This window comes from Lonchura striata, chromosome 1 (assembly GCF_050655825.1).
Source record: "Lonchura striata isolate lonStrDom1 chromosome 1, ASM5065582v1, whole genome shotgun sequence".
Taxonomy (NCBI): domain Eukaryota; kingdom Metazoa; phylum Chordata; class Aves; order Passeriformes; family Estrildidae; genus Lonchura; species Lonchura striata.
Genome location: NC_140703.1, coordinates 114,546,902 through 114,562,500, shown reverse-complemented (window position 1 = coordinate 114,562,500; position 15,599 = coordinate 114,546,902). Strand labels below are relative to the sequence as shown.

The 15,599-nt window shown below is 42.5% G+C and overlaps 1 protein-coding gene across 2 annotated transcripts in view; it reads left to right on the top strand.

Annotated features, from left to right (window-relative positions):
* The window catches only part of FAM3B (FAM3 metabolism regulating signaling molecule B), a 13,402-nt gene extending 1,967 nt beyond the window's left edge, over positions 1 to 11,435 (top strand). For both annotated transcript variants that reach the window (XM_021540324.3, XM_085586974.1), the window contains exons 2-8: positions 4,094 to 4,231; positions 5,070 to 5,193; positions 5,894 to 5,952; positions 7,404 to 7,454; positions 8,161 to 8,248; positions 8,971 to 9,103; positions 11,305 to 11,435. In XM_021540324.3, coding sequence (XP_021395999.2) covers positions 4,094 to 4,231; positions 5,070 to 5,193; positions 5,894 to 5,952; positions 7,404 to 7,454; positions 8,161 to 8,248; positions 8,971 to 9,103; positions 11,305 to 11,394 — 683 coding nt within the window. In that variant the 3' untranslated portion in view covers positions 11,395 to 11,435. The remainder of the gene's footprint in view (positions 1 to 4,093; positions 4,232 to 5,069; positions 5,194 to 5,893; positions 5,953 to 7,403; positions 7,455 to 8,160; positions 8,249 to 8,970; positions 9,104 to 11,304) is intronic.
* The last annotated feature ends 4,164 nt before the right edge of the window (positions 11,436 to 15,599 follow it).

Genomic DNA, 15,599 nt, shown 5'->3' with positions numbered 1-15,599 from the left:
TGCATTTACAATAACGTGCCAATATCTGTCACCTACGTTGGACAGTGTGTCCCCAGCCTGAACCAACAGAAAATGCCAACACCACAGTGAGACATGGAGGGCATGAAGAAGGAGAAAAAGGACAGGACACACCCAATTTCCTCTATCTTGTGCCCTTTGGACCCCTCATCTAGAATCCTAAAATTTTACCTTTACACCCATGCCACACTTAATCATTACTGATATCAAACACTCAGAGCTGGTAATTCACCCCGTAAGATTGAAAACTCTTTTCCATGGACAGAGATCACAGACAGTGTCTCTGGGGGCTCTGTCCAGGGGGGTTCCTGACCCCTGCCAGGGTCCCAGACCTGCCAGGGCAGCCAGAGGGAAGCCCTGGATTCCCACAGTGGGAGACAGTGTCAAAGGCTTTGCTGAAGTCCAGGCACACAACATCCACAGCCTTCCCTGCATCCCCCAGAGGGGTCACCTGGTCATAAAAGGAGATCAGGTTGATCAGGCAGGACCTGCCTTTCCCAAACCCTTGCTGATCCCTTGGTTATCATGTTTGTGCCACGGGATCACACTCAGGATGATCTGTTCCATGGTTTCCTCAGACACCAGGAAATAACATCAGGCATAACAGCAGTTAGACATTTGTACTTTCTCCTATATTTAGATAAAATGCTGCACCGTTGAGCCTGTTTTGCAACAGAGTTGCTCCATAATAATGATGAAAAATAGTGCAAATACATTGTAAAGGTAAACCTGTCAAGCTAACTGTGGGATGAGCAAAACAAAACCTGACTGGTGTTCTCATAGATCTTTGCAATGCACCATGCCCTATCCTCTCCCCAAAAATAGTCACTGAAATCTCTAAATAAAATTGTCATTTTCACTTCATTCTTCCAGGATATTGTCTTTGAAACTTGTGACTTGGCCTCCTTTATGAATTAAATTTATTTTGTGTATAAATCTGGTATTTTTTTTTAATAATGTAAAAGAACTAAAGTTGGTATCAATCTGCCTGGTTCCAGCAGCTTTCTGATTTGTGTATGTGGGCTTTGTCAGTGTTTGTGTTCACATCACTGCACAAATGAAGTGTCAAAGTAATTTCAGCATTATTTTAGTGTGGGTTTGCACCACTACTACAGCACTACTAGTGGTGGAGTGAGAGATTTCTCATGGGTAATACTGAGGGAAATTTATAATACCTGAAGATCCATTACATAACTTTCTCAATTTTAATCCTTTGATGAAAACACAGCAAGTTTCTCACAATATTTTCTGTGCAGTCACACAAATGTTTCTGCAATGTTTCATCAGGCTTTTTATTTTTTTAAGCAGGGAGAATACAGAAATAACCACATGAAGAAATACAAAGAAGGAGTACCTAGAGAGGAAAAATTCAGTCTTTATGGTGGATTATCAACAGAACCTGTGTGAATAAAGTCTGCTCTTATGGGGAAAAAGAAATCAAAGTTCCTTCTGGCATGAATGATCAGAATAACAGAAATTTTCAGAATTTGGATGCAGACCAATTGGGCAGAATTCACAGGAGTAGCAGAACTTGCAAAACAGGACTTGAGGAGGACAAGTGGAAAATTTGGCCTTGTTCTAGAGAAAGGGTAGGGCAGAAATCATAATGTTTATAAAAGGCAGTTCTAAGAAGGAAAGGAGAGATCTGTCTCATGCATGTAAACTCTTACAAGGAAGATTCAGACTAGATAATACAAGATATTTTCTAGAGGGTTGGCAAAGTAAACATACTGCATATTTTTGGACACTGGTCCTGTTTAACTCAGTTTTCAGGACTATAAAACGAATAATTTCCTTTTTTTTTTCCACTTTAACAGACCCTTGTTTTCTAGGATGGTTCTTTGCAGATCAGGAAGTGACTCGTGCCTCTAAAACAACCTGTTCCACTATTGCAGTGTGATGTTTCCTTGTTTAGTGTCATGGTTTGACACTGGCACAATGCCAGCACCCCCACAAAAATGTAACCTATCAATTGAATGCTGTGAAATGCGATCTAGAACAGAGCAAAGCAGGCCAAACTTAATAACAAGGGGAAAAGTTTATTACACTACTACTACTACTACTACTACAAAGGGGGAAAAAAACCACACAAAATTCAAAATGAAAAACCTTTCAAAACATTCCTCCTCCCCCCACCCAATTCCAACAAATCACAGCGAGACACATTTGGACCCTTAATCCAGTCTTCACCCCTCCACATGATCAATACTGAGTCCATCAGGGGAGAGGGGAGTCTCCCTTGCACCACAGACACTCCAGGAAACACAGCTGCCACCTCTTGTGTTTCCATGTCACACGTGGCACCACCCAGACACACTGGCCAGTGTGACACTCTCCTCTCCATGTCACAGTGCTCTCACCACTGTGCATGGACAGAGACTGCTCATAGGGCCCCTTTAAAGATGCTTTGCCAAAGACCAACAGGAACAACAGTCCAGTGTCTCATTTTGGGACTACAGTCCCCCCCATTTTCCCCTGGGGCCAGGGGTCCAAGAACAGAGATCGCCTTCTCTTCTTCTCTGAAGATGGAGGGCATCCTCACAGCCTCCTCCGCTGACCTCTGTTCATTCCTGAACTGGGAGTTGCTGGAGGAGTCTCTTGGCTCACCATGCATCCCCCTAAAATGCAGTCTCTATTGGAGGAGAAGTTGGTTCAGTCTATGGTTATCAAGAAGAGTCCAGCCAACAGCCACGCCATCATCTCCCCCCAACCTTCTTTCCCTAACAACTGAGGTCCCCGGCTGTCTCTCTTTCCTTCAAATTGAGGAGGAGCAATATTTCACAAAGCCTTCATTTCACAGGAAAGGGTTAAAATTCCCGGACTCCCCGGACAGCTGAAATCTCCGGCCCAGGACGCTGTGCTGTCTCCCAGGCTGGGCATCTTCCCCTCCCTCCTCCTTCTCCTCTGCCAGCAAACTCCCGGGTGTCTGCAGGCTGTCTATCTCTTTTCCCTGGGAGGAACAAAGACATCTCAGACGTTCTCCACCCTTCCATCCGCAGGAACTGGCCCAGCTCAGTTCCAGACCCTTCATCCCCTGGCCTACCTCCCCAGGCCACACAGCTTCCCCTTCCCCACCCAGCTCATGGCCGGGCAGGGGAGGTCTGTACCCTCCGATGACCAGAACCAAAGAGAGCGAGTTCTCCTGGGAGTTCTGCTTTTAACCCCTCTGTGTTCTCAGAGGCGTGTCCACCTTCAATTGGTCACCCCAAGTGTCAGTATCCAAACCTGACCCCTGACTGGACTGACCTCTTCCTTCCAAGAAAATTTTTGTCCCGTGTCAAACCACGACATTTAGCATCATCAATTAGGTGGTGTATTTCATCAGGAAAGCCATCAGCACTTGAGGTGTTGAGGAAAAGCAGATATTCAATACGAGGAGGAAGCCTTTCACAGCAAGGCTGGTAAAAGACTGGCACAGGTTATCCAGGGAGGTGGTATTCCCATCCCTGGAAATACCCAAGGTCAGATTGGACAGGGCTCTGAACAACCTGATGCAGTTGAAGATCTCCCTGCTCATTGAAGGGAGGTCAAATTAGATTAACTTTGAGTGTTCCTTCCAACCCAGGTTATTCTGTGATTCTGTGCATGCTGTCAGAGCTCATTGTGTGAAAGGGATTGTTTGGGCCTTCTGCTGTTTTAACCCAGCATTTTGAAAATGTGGGTGCAGGGAATTCCCTGCTTGGTCAACATTTGAAACCATTCCTGGAGTGTTTGCACATCTCAGAAAATCAATAGTAACTGCAAAACACCTCTGTACAACCCAGTACTTACTTTTCAGAGTCGAAATCCTACTAGGATTAAGTCAAATTTTGTGTTTATTTGAGGGATTATGGATGTAGATTGAAGGGAGTGTTGGGTTTTAGAAACAAAAGGGGCTGTCCTTGGAGATAGGAATGCACCAGATACTCTACTGACACATTTCTAAAGGCTGTGGTTGACCAATGAATCAGACAAAAACCAGCCAGTTTGGATAGCAATGCCAGAAAAAAATGACAAGATTTTTTTGTGTTGCTATGAAAACATTTTGATGTTTTTGTTGCGTGGGTTTTTTTCCTTTTTACTTTCCCCTTCACAGTTGTTCTGAGATTATTTGGATTACTGTTGACATCCGTGGCTGCTTGGTATTTGGGATACTTTGTTGCTGCTTATGTACCTCAAAATACCATATCTATTGCTGCACTTCAAGAGATTGGAAAGAAACCAGTGTTGAGGGGTATGTAGTTGTATTTATTTCCTTTTTTCCCCTTTCTTATACTGTATCTGATGTTGTGTATTTATGTGCTAAATAATAAATGGCTTGTTGAGGGGTATGTAGTTGTATTTATTTCCTTTTTTCCTCTTTCTTATACTGTATCTGATGTTGTGTATTTATGTGCTAAATAATAAATGGCTTGTTAGATAAGAAATTATTTGGTATGTGCTATTATAAGAATGAAGTTGACTGTAAAGCTAATTAAAACAAAGCCAAACCTTTTCTTAGACACTGTTTTTGAAGAAACACAATGCCAGCCTATTTTTACATATGTACAAAGGCAATTATTTGAACACTGATGTAAGAACACCTTATTTGTTTGCAGGCAAAAGAGTGCAAATCTGCAGCTTTGTTTCTATTATACGTATTTTATATTTATGATAAACAGCTGAATCACTAACTAAACTTTGTGAGTAAATTCTCATTATTTTTTAGCTATGCTCTGACCAGGTGGTTTAATGGGTATATTTTTGTCATTCTCTGACTAAGTAATTGTGTGAAAAAAGGACTTAAAATAAGAATGGTAACTATTCATGTCCAGCTCTTGATAGGAAACCTTCATCCTGGTAGCCCTTGTTTCCTGTGATGTGGAATAGCAGATAATAATTACTTTATTTTCAATTATACCTATTTGGAAATCAGTGATAACTTCCAGCCCAACCTGTGATGAAGTTACGACAATCCCAGGATTCTGTGTTCAGATGTTTGAGTTCAGCATGTTGACTTTAGGGAATTCATCCCATGTCAAAATTGTTCATGCAGCATCCAGTAAAACATTTTTTCATCTTGGCTGTTGCAGCTCCAGCCCCCAAAAGGCAGAAGTGTGACCTCTGGTCTCCCTGCCCACCTGGGAGCTTCGCCTATCGCATCCTCAGTGGTGGTGGCAAACAGAGGAGGCCAACAATTTGTTTTGAGGATGACGAGTGAGTACCCCTCTAAATTACACCTAAGCAAGTGCTTTGTGCTGTGAGCAAAGGTGTTTGGGTTTGGCTCAGTAGCAGCAACTGAGCTCCTACCAGGGGCTTCTATTCTGGTGGAAAACTTCAGAATTTTTCTGACAGTATTTAACTCTTCTTCTTTTTTATTATTTTTTTTAACCTAATCTCCAGTGATTTTCTTTGTTCTTCTATATAAGCTGCAAATGACTGATAGTTTTCAGCAGTATTTTTAATTTTCATGGTGTAGGATAGCAGATTTACAGAATGTTGACTGTTCAGCACCTTCTGAAAGTCAGGTTCTTTCATGGCTTTTCAAACTGGACAGGTGAAATAACTTCAAAACCTTGCAGTGACCTTTCTTGGAGACATAATCCACAGAGAGTACAACCACAAAAACACTTCATCTTGTTTGTTTTGGTTTGGTTTCTTTTTCTCCTTTATCTTTCTGGATGCACTTGTATGAAATTTTTTCATGATCTGGCTCATTTTGAAAGAGTCATTGTTGAAGGAAACTGATGGATAGACTGTGCAAGATTTTTAAACACTTATTTAAAATAGAATTTTGAATTAAATACCTGAAGGAAACATAAGTATCAGAAAATTCCACTGGTAAACATAACTTTGCAACAGAGCTGATGGACAGATGTGCTTTATTTTACTGATACTGTATTTATTTCAATTTCAGGCTTATAAGTGCAGGGAATCATGAGGCTGGAAGTGGTATAAACATTGCCATTGTGAATTGTAAGTAAGAGAAAAAAAATGTTAGCGAGAGACATATTTTTGTACTGCAATAAATTACCCGTGTTCCTGGGGGGCTTGGATATTTTGTTTTGTGGGGGTTTTTTACCAGCTAGTAGGGAAGGGAAAGGAAAATACTGCAAACTTAATTCATGTTAGTGTAAGAAAAACAAACCTACATCATAAAAAACAGTCTTCTGGGTAAACAAAAGAAACATGTTCATAATCAATACAGGAAAATAGAAAATGTACACACAGATGTGGTGTATTTTATTAAAAGACAAAAGACTTGTAGCACAGCAAGAATATCTGTGATCTCCAGCAGCAGGACTCTGCTTTCAACGCTTCAGTCCTTGATAAAATACATCTGCTGCTCTACTGATACGGGAGAAGCAGGAACTGAGAGTTGTAGTTCTGCCTCAAGGTGTAGCCATGGTACAAATTCCTCTTCCAGACTTGTTCAGGATACACAAATTCAGATTTTAATTAATATTAAACTGCCATTTGCTTATAGTAAAAGCCAATGGAAGCAGCAGGTGTGCTTTATCCTAGGTTTGGAGGCACCTAAATCGTAAATTCTGATTTTGATGAATGGGCATGGTGATGAAATGCAGTGTATTCAGTAATGAGCTCAGGGAAAAATGAATGCCCAAATCTTGTGGGGGAGAGGAAAAAAAGGGAAGTCACAGGCACAGTCAAGCTGGCTTTGATCACAAAACACTTATATTTTAATTTTTTTGTCTCACTATTGCTAAGCAAGATCTTGATTTTGTCTAAACTTGTATGATTTTGCTGAGGATTAAATTAACCACTGACAAGAATCTGTTTCAAATTTTTCCCCAGTTAACTACTGCCTTTTTTTTCCAACAATCACAAAATCTTTACTGGGAATAAAATATAAAAATGATTTTAAAATTAGAGTAGGAGGAGAAATATTCATCTTGAAAGCACAAGCAAGATAGTGGCAAATAGGAGCAGGTAAATCTGTCCAATATCCTGCACCAGTCTGTAATAAAACATATTTTTTTTACATGTCCATTAATTAGATCAGGCAAGATAATGACTGTTCTCAATAAGTGCCTTATGGATGAAAGGCTGAACATCTCAAACACTGCACAGAATAGAATTAAGCTCATTCAAATAGTTTTAGGCTTAATGAATTTTCCTATCTATGGCCATGACCTAGTGTAGTATATACAAACACCAAAAATGAATTTTTCTTTAAAATAAGAAGTGATAAAATTTTTTAGTCACATTTGATGATTTAGACACCACACAAAACAAAATATTCTCCCCAGAACTTAAAGTTTTTATTTCATATTTCTTCCAATTTAATAACTGAAGCAAAAGAAGTCAAATAATAAAATTAGGAATGCCTAGCTTTAGCTGAAAATGCTGTGTTTGCCTATTGAATAAAAAAATATTTGCTCATATTAAGTTTTTTTTAATTACAGATAAAACTGGAAAATTCATGTCAACAAATTTTTTTGAAATGTGGGCACAAGGTAAGGAAAAGAATCCAAGAAAGCTTTTGTTAGTGTTTCAGCATTAAGAAAAGACATATTCATGTAATTATCCTCCTCTTTCCTGTTTGACTTTGTATTCTCAACAGGGATCAGCTAGAAACAAAAAGCTGCTGTCTTCATAAAATATGTTCTAGCCAGATATGATGACAAATTATGCCTGAAAAGCTGGATTTCCCCTGTTATTTGAGATAGTTGATGATCTTTTTTGTTAAATTATCTTGTTCTTTTCCTTTTTTTTGTTGTTGTTTTTTGTTTATTTGTTTGTTTGTTTTTGTTTTGTTTTATATTTTTCTTTGGTCTCCATTATTTCAGTCTGGTAGTAATGGCACTTAAGCAGTTATGACAGCCAGATGCTTCACTCAGCAAAATTCCTTTTCCTGACACATCTTGTTCTATTTTAGTCACAAAAGCATCATAGCCATAAAATCATTATAGGAAATTTGCTTATCTCTTAACAGCTTTCCACATTGCTGAAAAGATTATCTACTTTAAGAATAGCTTTTAACACATTTTCTCTACTTTGAATGGCAAGTTTCCTTACCTATTAGTGAGGAGAACCAGAATGCTCCCAGGCACTAGAAGCTGATTCCCTGACTGCTTAAAAATGCTTAAAGTGAGTGTAGGTGCAGGAGTAGGAAGGTGATGTGTGTGCCAGGAATAACCAGCTGTGTGATTGACTCCCCAGACCACTCCAGGGAGATGATGGATTTCATCAGGAAAGCACCAGAAGGGACCCTCCTTCTGATGGCCACTCACGATGATGGGAGCACCAGGTAGGAGCTTAATGAGCCTGAGGGGCAGAGCAGTGAAAAGCTGGAAAATGGCTGTTGTGAATTGGTGTAAAGGAATGGTAAATTCCATTTTACACTCAGAGTTGTTCTCTCACATCTTGTCTAAAAGTTTTGATTCCATATCTTTTCCCTGATTGCACATATCTGTGTGTTGGTGCTCCCTAGGATGGGTAGGTATTGCTTAAAAGTACTCAAAGGGCACTGCTGTGACATCTGGGTCACAACCTTCTTTATTCTGAAATATTATTTATCCACACCTCAATTATGATGTCTCTAGTTTGCATTCCTTCTAACATCATAATCTTATTTTTTCAGGTGCTTTTGAATCTTTGGGGGTTTTTAGCTGAGTTCATGATATGGTAATTATCCAAGAAAAGACTTAATCCATGCTTGACACTCTTGTCCTTATTTAGGAAGGACTGAAGCAGCAGACAGTATTTGAGATACTTTTTTCTTTCTGCTAAGCTGTTACAAAGAGGTTGTATTAACACCAGGAACTTACTGAGAAGGAAAAAATTTGATAAATTCAATTTTCTCTGTGAATTCAATGTCATGCTGCTACCACAGCTCTCAGGACTATTTGAATCTCATTTTTGCTTCTGCAGGCTTAATGCTGAATGTAAAGCATGAATCAGCTATGATCTTTTTCATCATTTTTCACATCTTGAATTTTTAACACTCGTGTTTTCACTACATTTTCCTAGGTTGAAAGATGACACCAAAAAATTAGTAGAAGAACTGGGAAGTAAAGAAATAAAGAATATAAAGTTCAGATCAAGCTGGGTTTTTATAGCTGCCAAAGGCTTCAAGCTGCCAGATAATATCCAAAAAGAAAAGGTCAGATTTGTTTTATTTTCACTTTATATTTGTCTGTATATCAAAACCTAAAACTTTGGGAATAACTTGCCCACAGGCTGCAGGAGGACTAAAGATACTGTTTTTCACAGAGATTTCTGTTTGCATCTGTGCCCTTGTGCTCAGTTTCTGTAAGCCCAGTCGTGCTCATCTGTGTGACTGAGGCTGACAGAAATGAGAAAACCCCACAGAGGGTTCAGGTCCCTGGATGATGCTGATGCCCTCCACAGCTCCCACAGTGGGGCTCTTTTTCCCAGGATGTCACTGGATCACAGCTTGGTCAGGCTGGAAGGGACCGTGGTGGCTCTTCTGGTGCCACTCCCTGCTCCAGCAGGGCCATCCCAGAGCACAGGGCACAGGGCTGTGTCCAGCTGGCTCTGGAATACCCCAGGGAGGAGAGCCCCGAGCCTCTCTGGGCTCTGCTCAGGGCTGGCACTGCCCAGGGCAGAAGTTGTGCCTCCTGTGCAGGGAATTGCTGGGCTCAGCCCCTGCCCGGGGCTCTGGGGCCATCGCTGGGCCTGGAGCAGAGCCTGGGGCTGCTCTGACCTCCTGCACACAGGGACAGCCAGGGACAGACTGGGACAGACTGGGACAGACTGGGACACACAGGGACAGACTGGGACAGACTGGGACAGATTGGGATTCACAGGGACACACAGGGACACACAGGGACAGACTGGGACAGACTGGGACACACAGGGACAGACTGGGACAGACTGGGACACACTGGGACACACAGGGACAGACTGGGACACACTGGGACACACTGGGACACACTGGGACACACAGGGACAGACTGGGACACACAGGGACAGACTGGGACAGACTGGGACACACAGGGACAGCCAGGGACAGACTGGGACAGACTGGGACAGACTGGGACACACAGGGACACACAGGGACAGACTGGGACAGACTGGAACACACAGGGACAGACTGGGACACACTGGGACACACAGGGACAGACTGGGACAGCCAGGGACACACAGGGACAGACTGGGACACACTGGGACAGACTGGGACACACAGGGACACACAGGGACAGCCAGGGACAGACTGGGACACACAGGGACACACAGGGACACACGGGGACAGACTGGGACAGACTGGGACACACAGGGACAGACTGGGACACCCAGGGACACCCAGGGCTCAGCCCCTCTCCCTGGGCTCTCTCCAGGCTGAGCAGCCCCAGCTCCCTCAGCCTTTCCTGGGCTGGAGCTGCTCCAGGCCCTTGCTCAGCTCCAGGAGCTCCTGGCCCTGCTGTGCTGAGGAGCCAGAGCTGGGCACAGCACCCAGAGGTGCCCCCAGGGCTGGGCACAGCACCCAGAGGTGTCCCCAGGGCTGGGCACAGCACCCAGAGGTGCCCCCAGGACTGGGCACAGCACCCAGAGGTGCCCCAGGACTGGGCACAGCACCCAGAGGTGTCCCCAGGGCTGGGCACAGCACCCAGAGGTGCCCCCAGGGCCGGGCACAGCACCCAGAGGTGTCCCCAGAGCCGGGCACAGCACCCAGAGGTGCCCCCAGAGCTGGGCACAGCACCCAGAGGTGCCCCCAGGGCCGGGCACAGCACCCAGAGGTGTCCCCAGAGCTGGGCACAGCACCCAGAGGTGCCCCCAGAGCTGGGCACAGCACCCAGAGGTGCCCCCAGGGCCGGGCACAGCACCCAGAGGTGTCCCCAGGACTGGGCACAGCACCCAGAGGTGCCCCCAGGGCTGGGCACAGGGCAGGGTCACCCCTGACCCGCTGGCAGTGCCCATCCCGATGCCCCCAGGCCACCATCGGCCTCTTTGGTCTCTGCTGGGCAGGGACAGCTCAATGTCCGCAGGACCCCCAGGTCCTTCTCCACAGAGCTTTTCCCAGCAGGTCACCCCCAGCTTGTGCTGGTGCAGAATACTTTTGCAATATTCTTCACATTTCAGAGCTTCTGCTGGACAAACATATTCAATTTATTCTATATCATGACAGCCATCTGTGAAAAAAGAAAGCACTCTGTGTAAGAGAGAAACTGGCAGAATCTTCACCCATTATTTTAAGCAAGATGTGCAACATTCTCCTCAGCTTCCCAGTCCTCCTTCATTACTCCCTCCTCTTATATAAAGTAAGACAAACTAGTATGTAAATAGAAAAAACTAAATACTGATTTTTTTAATAATTTTTAAAAATTTATTTTATTTTTACAGATAAACCACTCTGACCAGGCAAAGAACAGATACAAAGGCTGGCCAGCTGAAATCCAAATAGAAGGCTGTATCCCAAGAAACCTGATGTGAACAAATGCATACCTCATTAATAAAGACAATTTATATTTTTATATCTATGACTCTAATCAATTGCCTCCAGAACACAATAAGCATCTGAACACCAATTGCAAAACAAGTCAGATGCACAGTTTTTAACCTATCTTTGCTCTCTGTGCTTTTGCTTTAATCTGAAAACAAATAGGTATTTTAATAAGAAGTAAAAATAAAATAGTCTGGTTTGGAAATGCAGTGTTCAGGAAGTCAGTCATAAAATGCAAGGATTTTTGAAAGTGAGTATAGATTGTCATTAATACTTTTAGGGGTTTGGTTTTACTTTTTTCTTTTTAATATGACTTTTCTTTTGGTTCCCTTTAAATACTAATACACAAATACACAAACAGAACTTAGTCTAAATTGTAATATAAAATCATTTGCAATACAGCAAATTTCTTTGATGTCAGTTTATTAATAACATTTCATCTGTTCAGAGAAACAAGATCAGCAAGATGATCAAGATCTATGGCAAGATCAGGTACATTTGTTGAGCTGCTTTTAGTGATGTTGACAACACAGAAAGCAATACTAACATGTAAAGATCCAGTTATTTGAATTATTTTGCCAAATTCGAGCTGCAAATCTACATAGTTTGATTTAATTATTTTTTCTTCCCTTAAGTGTAACTTACATTAAAAAATGTAGTAACTTCATGCAAGTGTGTTGTTCATGTTAACTATAGAATTAAGCACATGATTGAAAGGAAGCTGCAGAAACATGTATTCAATTTCCCTTTCTTTGAAGCACGGCATATGTCTGGACTGGTCTTAAGTGGTGTTTGTCCCCCTGTGATTCAGATATCTCCCATATCGCTGATTCCATAACTTAAATTAGGCTTCCTGCAGAATTCCACTATTATTCTAATTATTCCCCAAACATATGGAATTAACCCAAAAGGATTACATGAAGAATAATTCATCACTATTCTTTTTATACCATTCCATGATGTATCTGATGATTGTACTCATCTACTCTCTCTTCCCTAGACTGAACCCACCTGTTTTAATCTTTCCTTACACTTTTTCTCAATATTAAAACATTAGTTCTGTGGTTCCTGCTTGAAGACCTCTTTGAAAATTCAAATTAAGCTTGAAAGTTTTAAATCTCCAACTGTGTCTGCCACTTGTAGTCACTGCTGTGCTCTCAGCAGCTTTCTGGTGTTGTGTCTCTCACCAGTCCCTAAAGTTTCCTGCTACTGGTTTGCAAACTGCTCCATAGCCCAGGGACACTGCCAAAAAAACCATTTAAATTAGTCTGACTCAATTTGACTGTGGCAGACTCAGTGGTTGCTCCTTAGCACCTTGCTGCTGATGAGGTGGATACAAACTGAGCCCTTCAATAGCTTTTTCAATGTTTTTCCACATTAAGTCATTCTTCTTAATAATAATAATTTTTTGGGGTGGTGCTACTGGCAGGACATTTATTCCTTTGCATCATAATCACCCTTTGCTACATGCCTGAATTATAAAAATAACATAATTACAGTGCTAATGGCTGGCAGTCCTCAAGAGTGCCAAGCTCTCAGACAGCCCTCGAGCTCTGTGCAGTCTGACAGCCACTGCCTCCTGCTCCAGGCCACAATTAATCTCACATCAATTACAATTAAATTTTTCTTCAATTTCTGTTTAGCAGTTACCATGAAGTACAACAAAATTCTCGTGTTTTACATTTGCTCTGTTCTTCACACTCTGTGCAGGTGTTCCACTCTTAGCAACAGTAAAAGCTGCACTTCTGTGATCTGAATCAAAGACCAAATCACCCCGAGAACCTTTCACAGCACAAATTCCTGCAAAATTGTCTTTAACCCATGATATTTTCCCTTTTACAGAGATGAAGATGAGTAACTTGGTCTAGACTGAAGTGTGTTGATAATCTGTAGTGCTGAATAGCCATCAACAGCTTTGTTTTCATTTGTTCATGACACAGTACTTAAATATGACAAGCAGAGATCTCTCAAGTACTCTGACAACACTCTGATCTGAGGAAATTGTGAAAAAGTGATCACTTGCCACTTTTTCAACCACTATTCAGATCAGAAACAATCTTGCAGAGTTGGTTTGAAAGTGGGACTTTGACTTTACACCCACATTTTGAAGACTTTTAAAGGAACGGCCTCCTAGGAAGAAGTGAAAAGTTTTTCGTGGAATCCTAATTCTGAAAAACTAATCTGGGGGAAAAACAACAGTGCAGTGGTGGAGGTCAACGTTCTCCATGCCAGGTGGTGTTGCCAACAACAAGGAGCAGGTAGGAAGTGATTTCCTGCATTCTCCTGAGCTGGGAAAGTGCTGGGAAATACATCTGGGTGCTTATTACACACATGGGGCCACCACCATGCAGTAAATTAAAAGCCTGCACAGCAATCCATCTTTTTCTAATCCCAGTAGGCAAATCCCATAGGAAGCCATGAGCTTTAGGCTGTAGCATTACTCAGGGTGTGGATTTGTGGATTTAAAAGTGGGATGGCACAGCAGGTGGTAGCAGTGGTTTTCCACATCCTCTGCATCTCTAGAAATACCCAACCTTCTTGTGCTTACCTGTCCTGGGCAGACACTGGAAGCCACAGACACGGCTGGAGGTCACCTTGGGTGGACACCAGCAGCTTTGCCCCTGTTGTGCCAGAACTTCTTTTCCTACACTTTGCCAGGGGGAGGCTCCCATTTCAAATATCACCAGCAGAACATTCCACACATGGAATACAAGGGGCTCCCTCATACCCTCATGTAGAAACATATTTTAGATGCTCCCACTTTTACCTCTTATGTTAACATGACAACCAGACCCATAAAGAACAAAGTACCTGGACAAAGTTCCTGTTTTGCTTCTCTGTTTAAGAGCATGAGAAGCATTTCAGGGTCCTGACATGTCTCTTAAAAATCCTTGGATCCCTGGCAGTCCAATTTGTTGGCAGCCATTTAAAATATTGATCAAATAATAGGTAACATTTTCAGTTTCTCAGTGGCAACTGCTTCTTCATGTTCTTTGTGTGGTGTTATCTAACTCAAAGTGGGAAGTTTCCACTATACTTAAAAGAAAAATAGAAGACAGGAAAAGAAAGGTGAAAGATGCTCTTTTTAAGGCAGGCTGTGCTTAAAGGAAAATTCTGACCAAGGGCAATCCACCCAGATAAGCAAAGAGAAGCTGATGCTTTTATTTAAACATAGTGCCTGGAGGGAAGCAATGTATGTATGACTGTGATTTATGTGATCTCGTCTTAACAGCAGTGAGATGCTGAAAAATGACTAGAATTCATGGGATCGTGATGAGTGGTTTAATAATATTTGAGTGACAGCAGTTCTTTATTTCTGGGGACTTGAAGTTTTGATTTCAGTTCTCTGCTTTTTTTTTTTTTTTTTTTTTTTTGTGCTGTGTTTTTGTTTTGGTTTGGGTTGAGGGGGGTTGGTCGGTTTGGTGTTTTGTTTTTTTTGCTTTTCTTTCCCGAAGAGGTTTTCAGCAGCACAGGAAATGTAGCTTCTCCTCCAAAACACAGACTTTACACTAGCAGCTCCTTCTTCCAAAGTCTACCCAAAGAATAGACCTTTTGGCCTGTCTCCATCTCCATTGCAGGCCTCATTAAAAATAAAACATATTTTTAATAGCTATGTTTTAGCCAAAAACAATACACATTTCAACCTTGTATTTCTCAGGTAAATCCTATGTGGGTGTGCTTTTTATCTCCTGAGAATTCCTAGCCATGTTTCGTGGGAGGCTGCTCTTGGCCACTCAGCCAGGAGGTCAACACCAACAAATGATTTTTTAAGGAACCAAGGGACACCTCCAAATCAGCTGCCCTTGTCCTTGTGGAGAATTCAGCTTGCCAGGTGTTCACTGGGAACACCACACAGCTGGTCCAAACAGCCCCAGAAGATTCCCCAAACACCTGGAGGACAATTCTCGGCACAGGGACTCGAGCCGGCTCGCAGAGTTGCCCTCTGGGATTTGTTGCTCCTTCCCAGAGAGGCTCTCGGGGCTGATGTGGGATTGTCTCGGCCACAGCGACCGCGCGGCTGCCGAGTTTCAGATCTCTGCTGCTTTTCCTGCGCCCGTCCGGCTCCCGAGATGGGCCAGGCACAGCTGAGCCTGGCTGGAAAAGCAGCATCTTTTATCAATGTGTCCATGGCAAAGCTGCTGTCCCAAAATGGATTCTTTCACCCCGTGTGCAAGGAGCCAATCTCCACACAGAG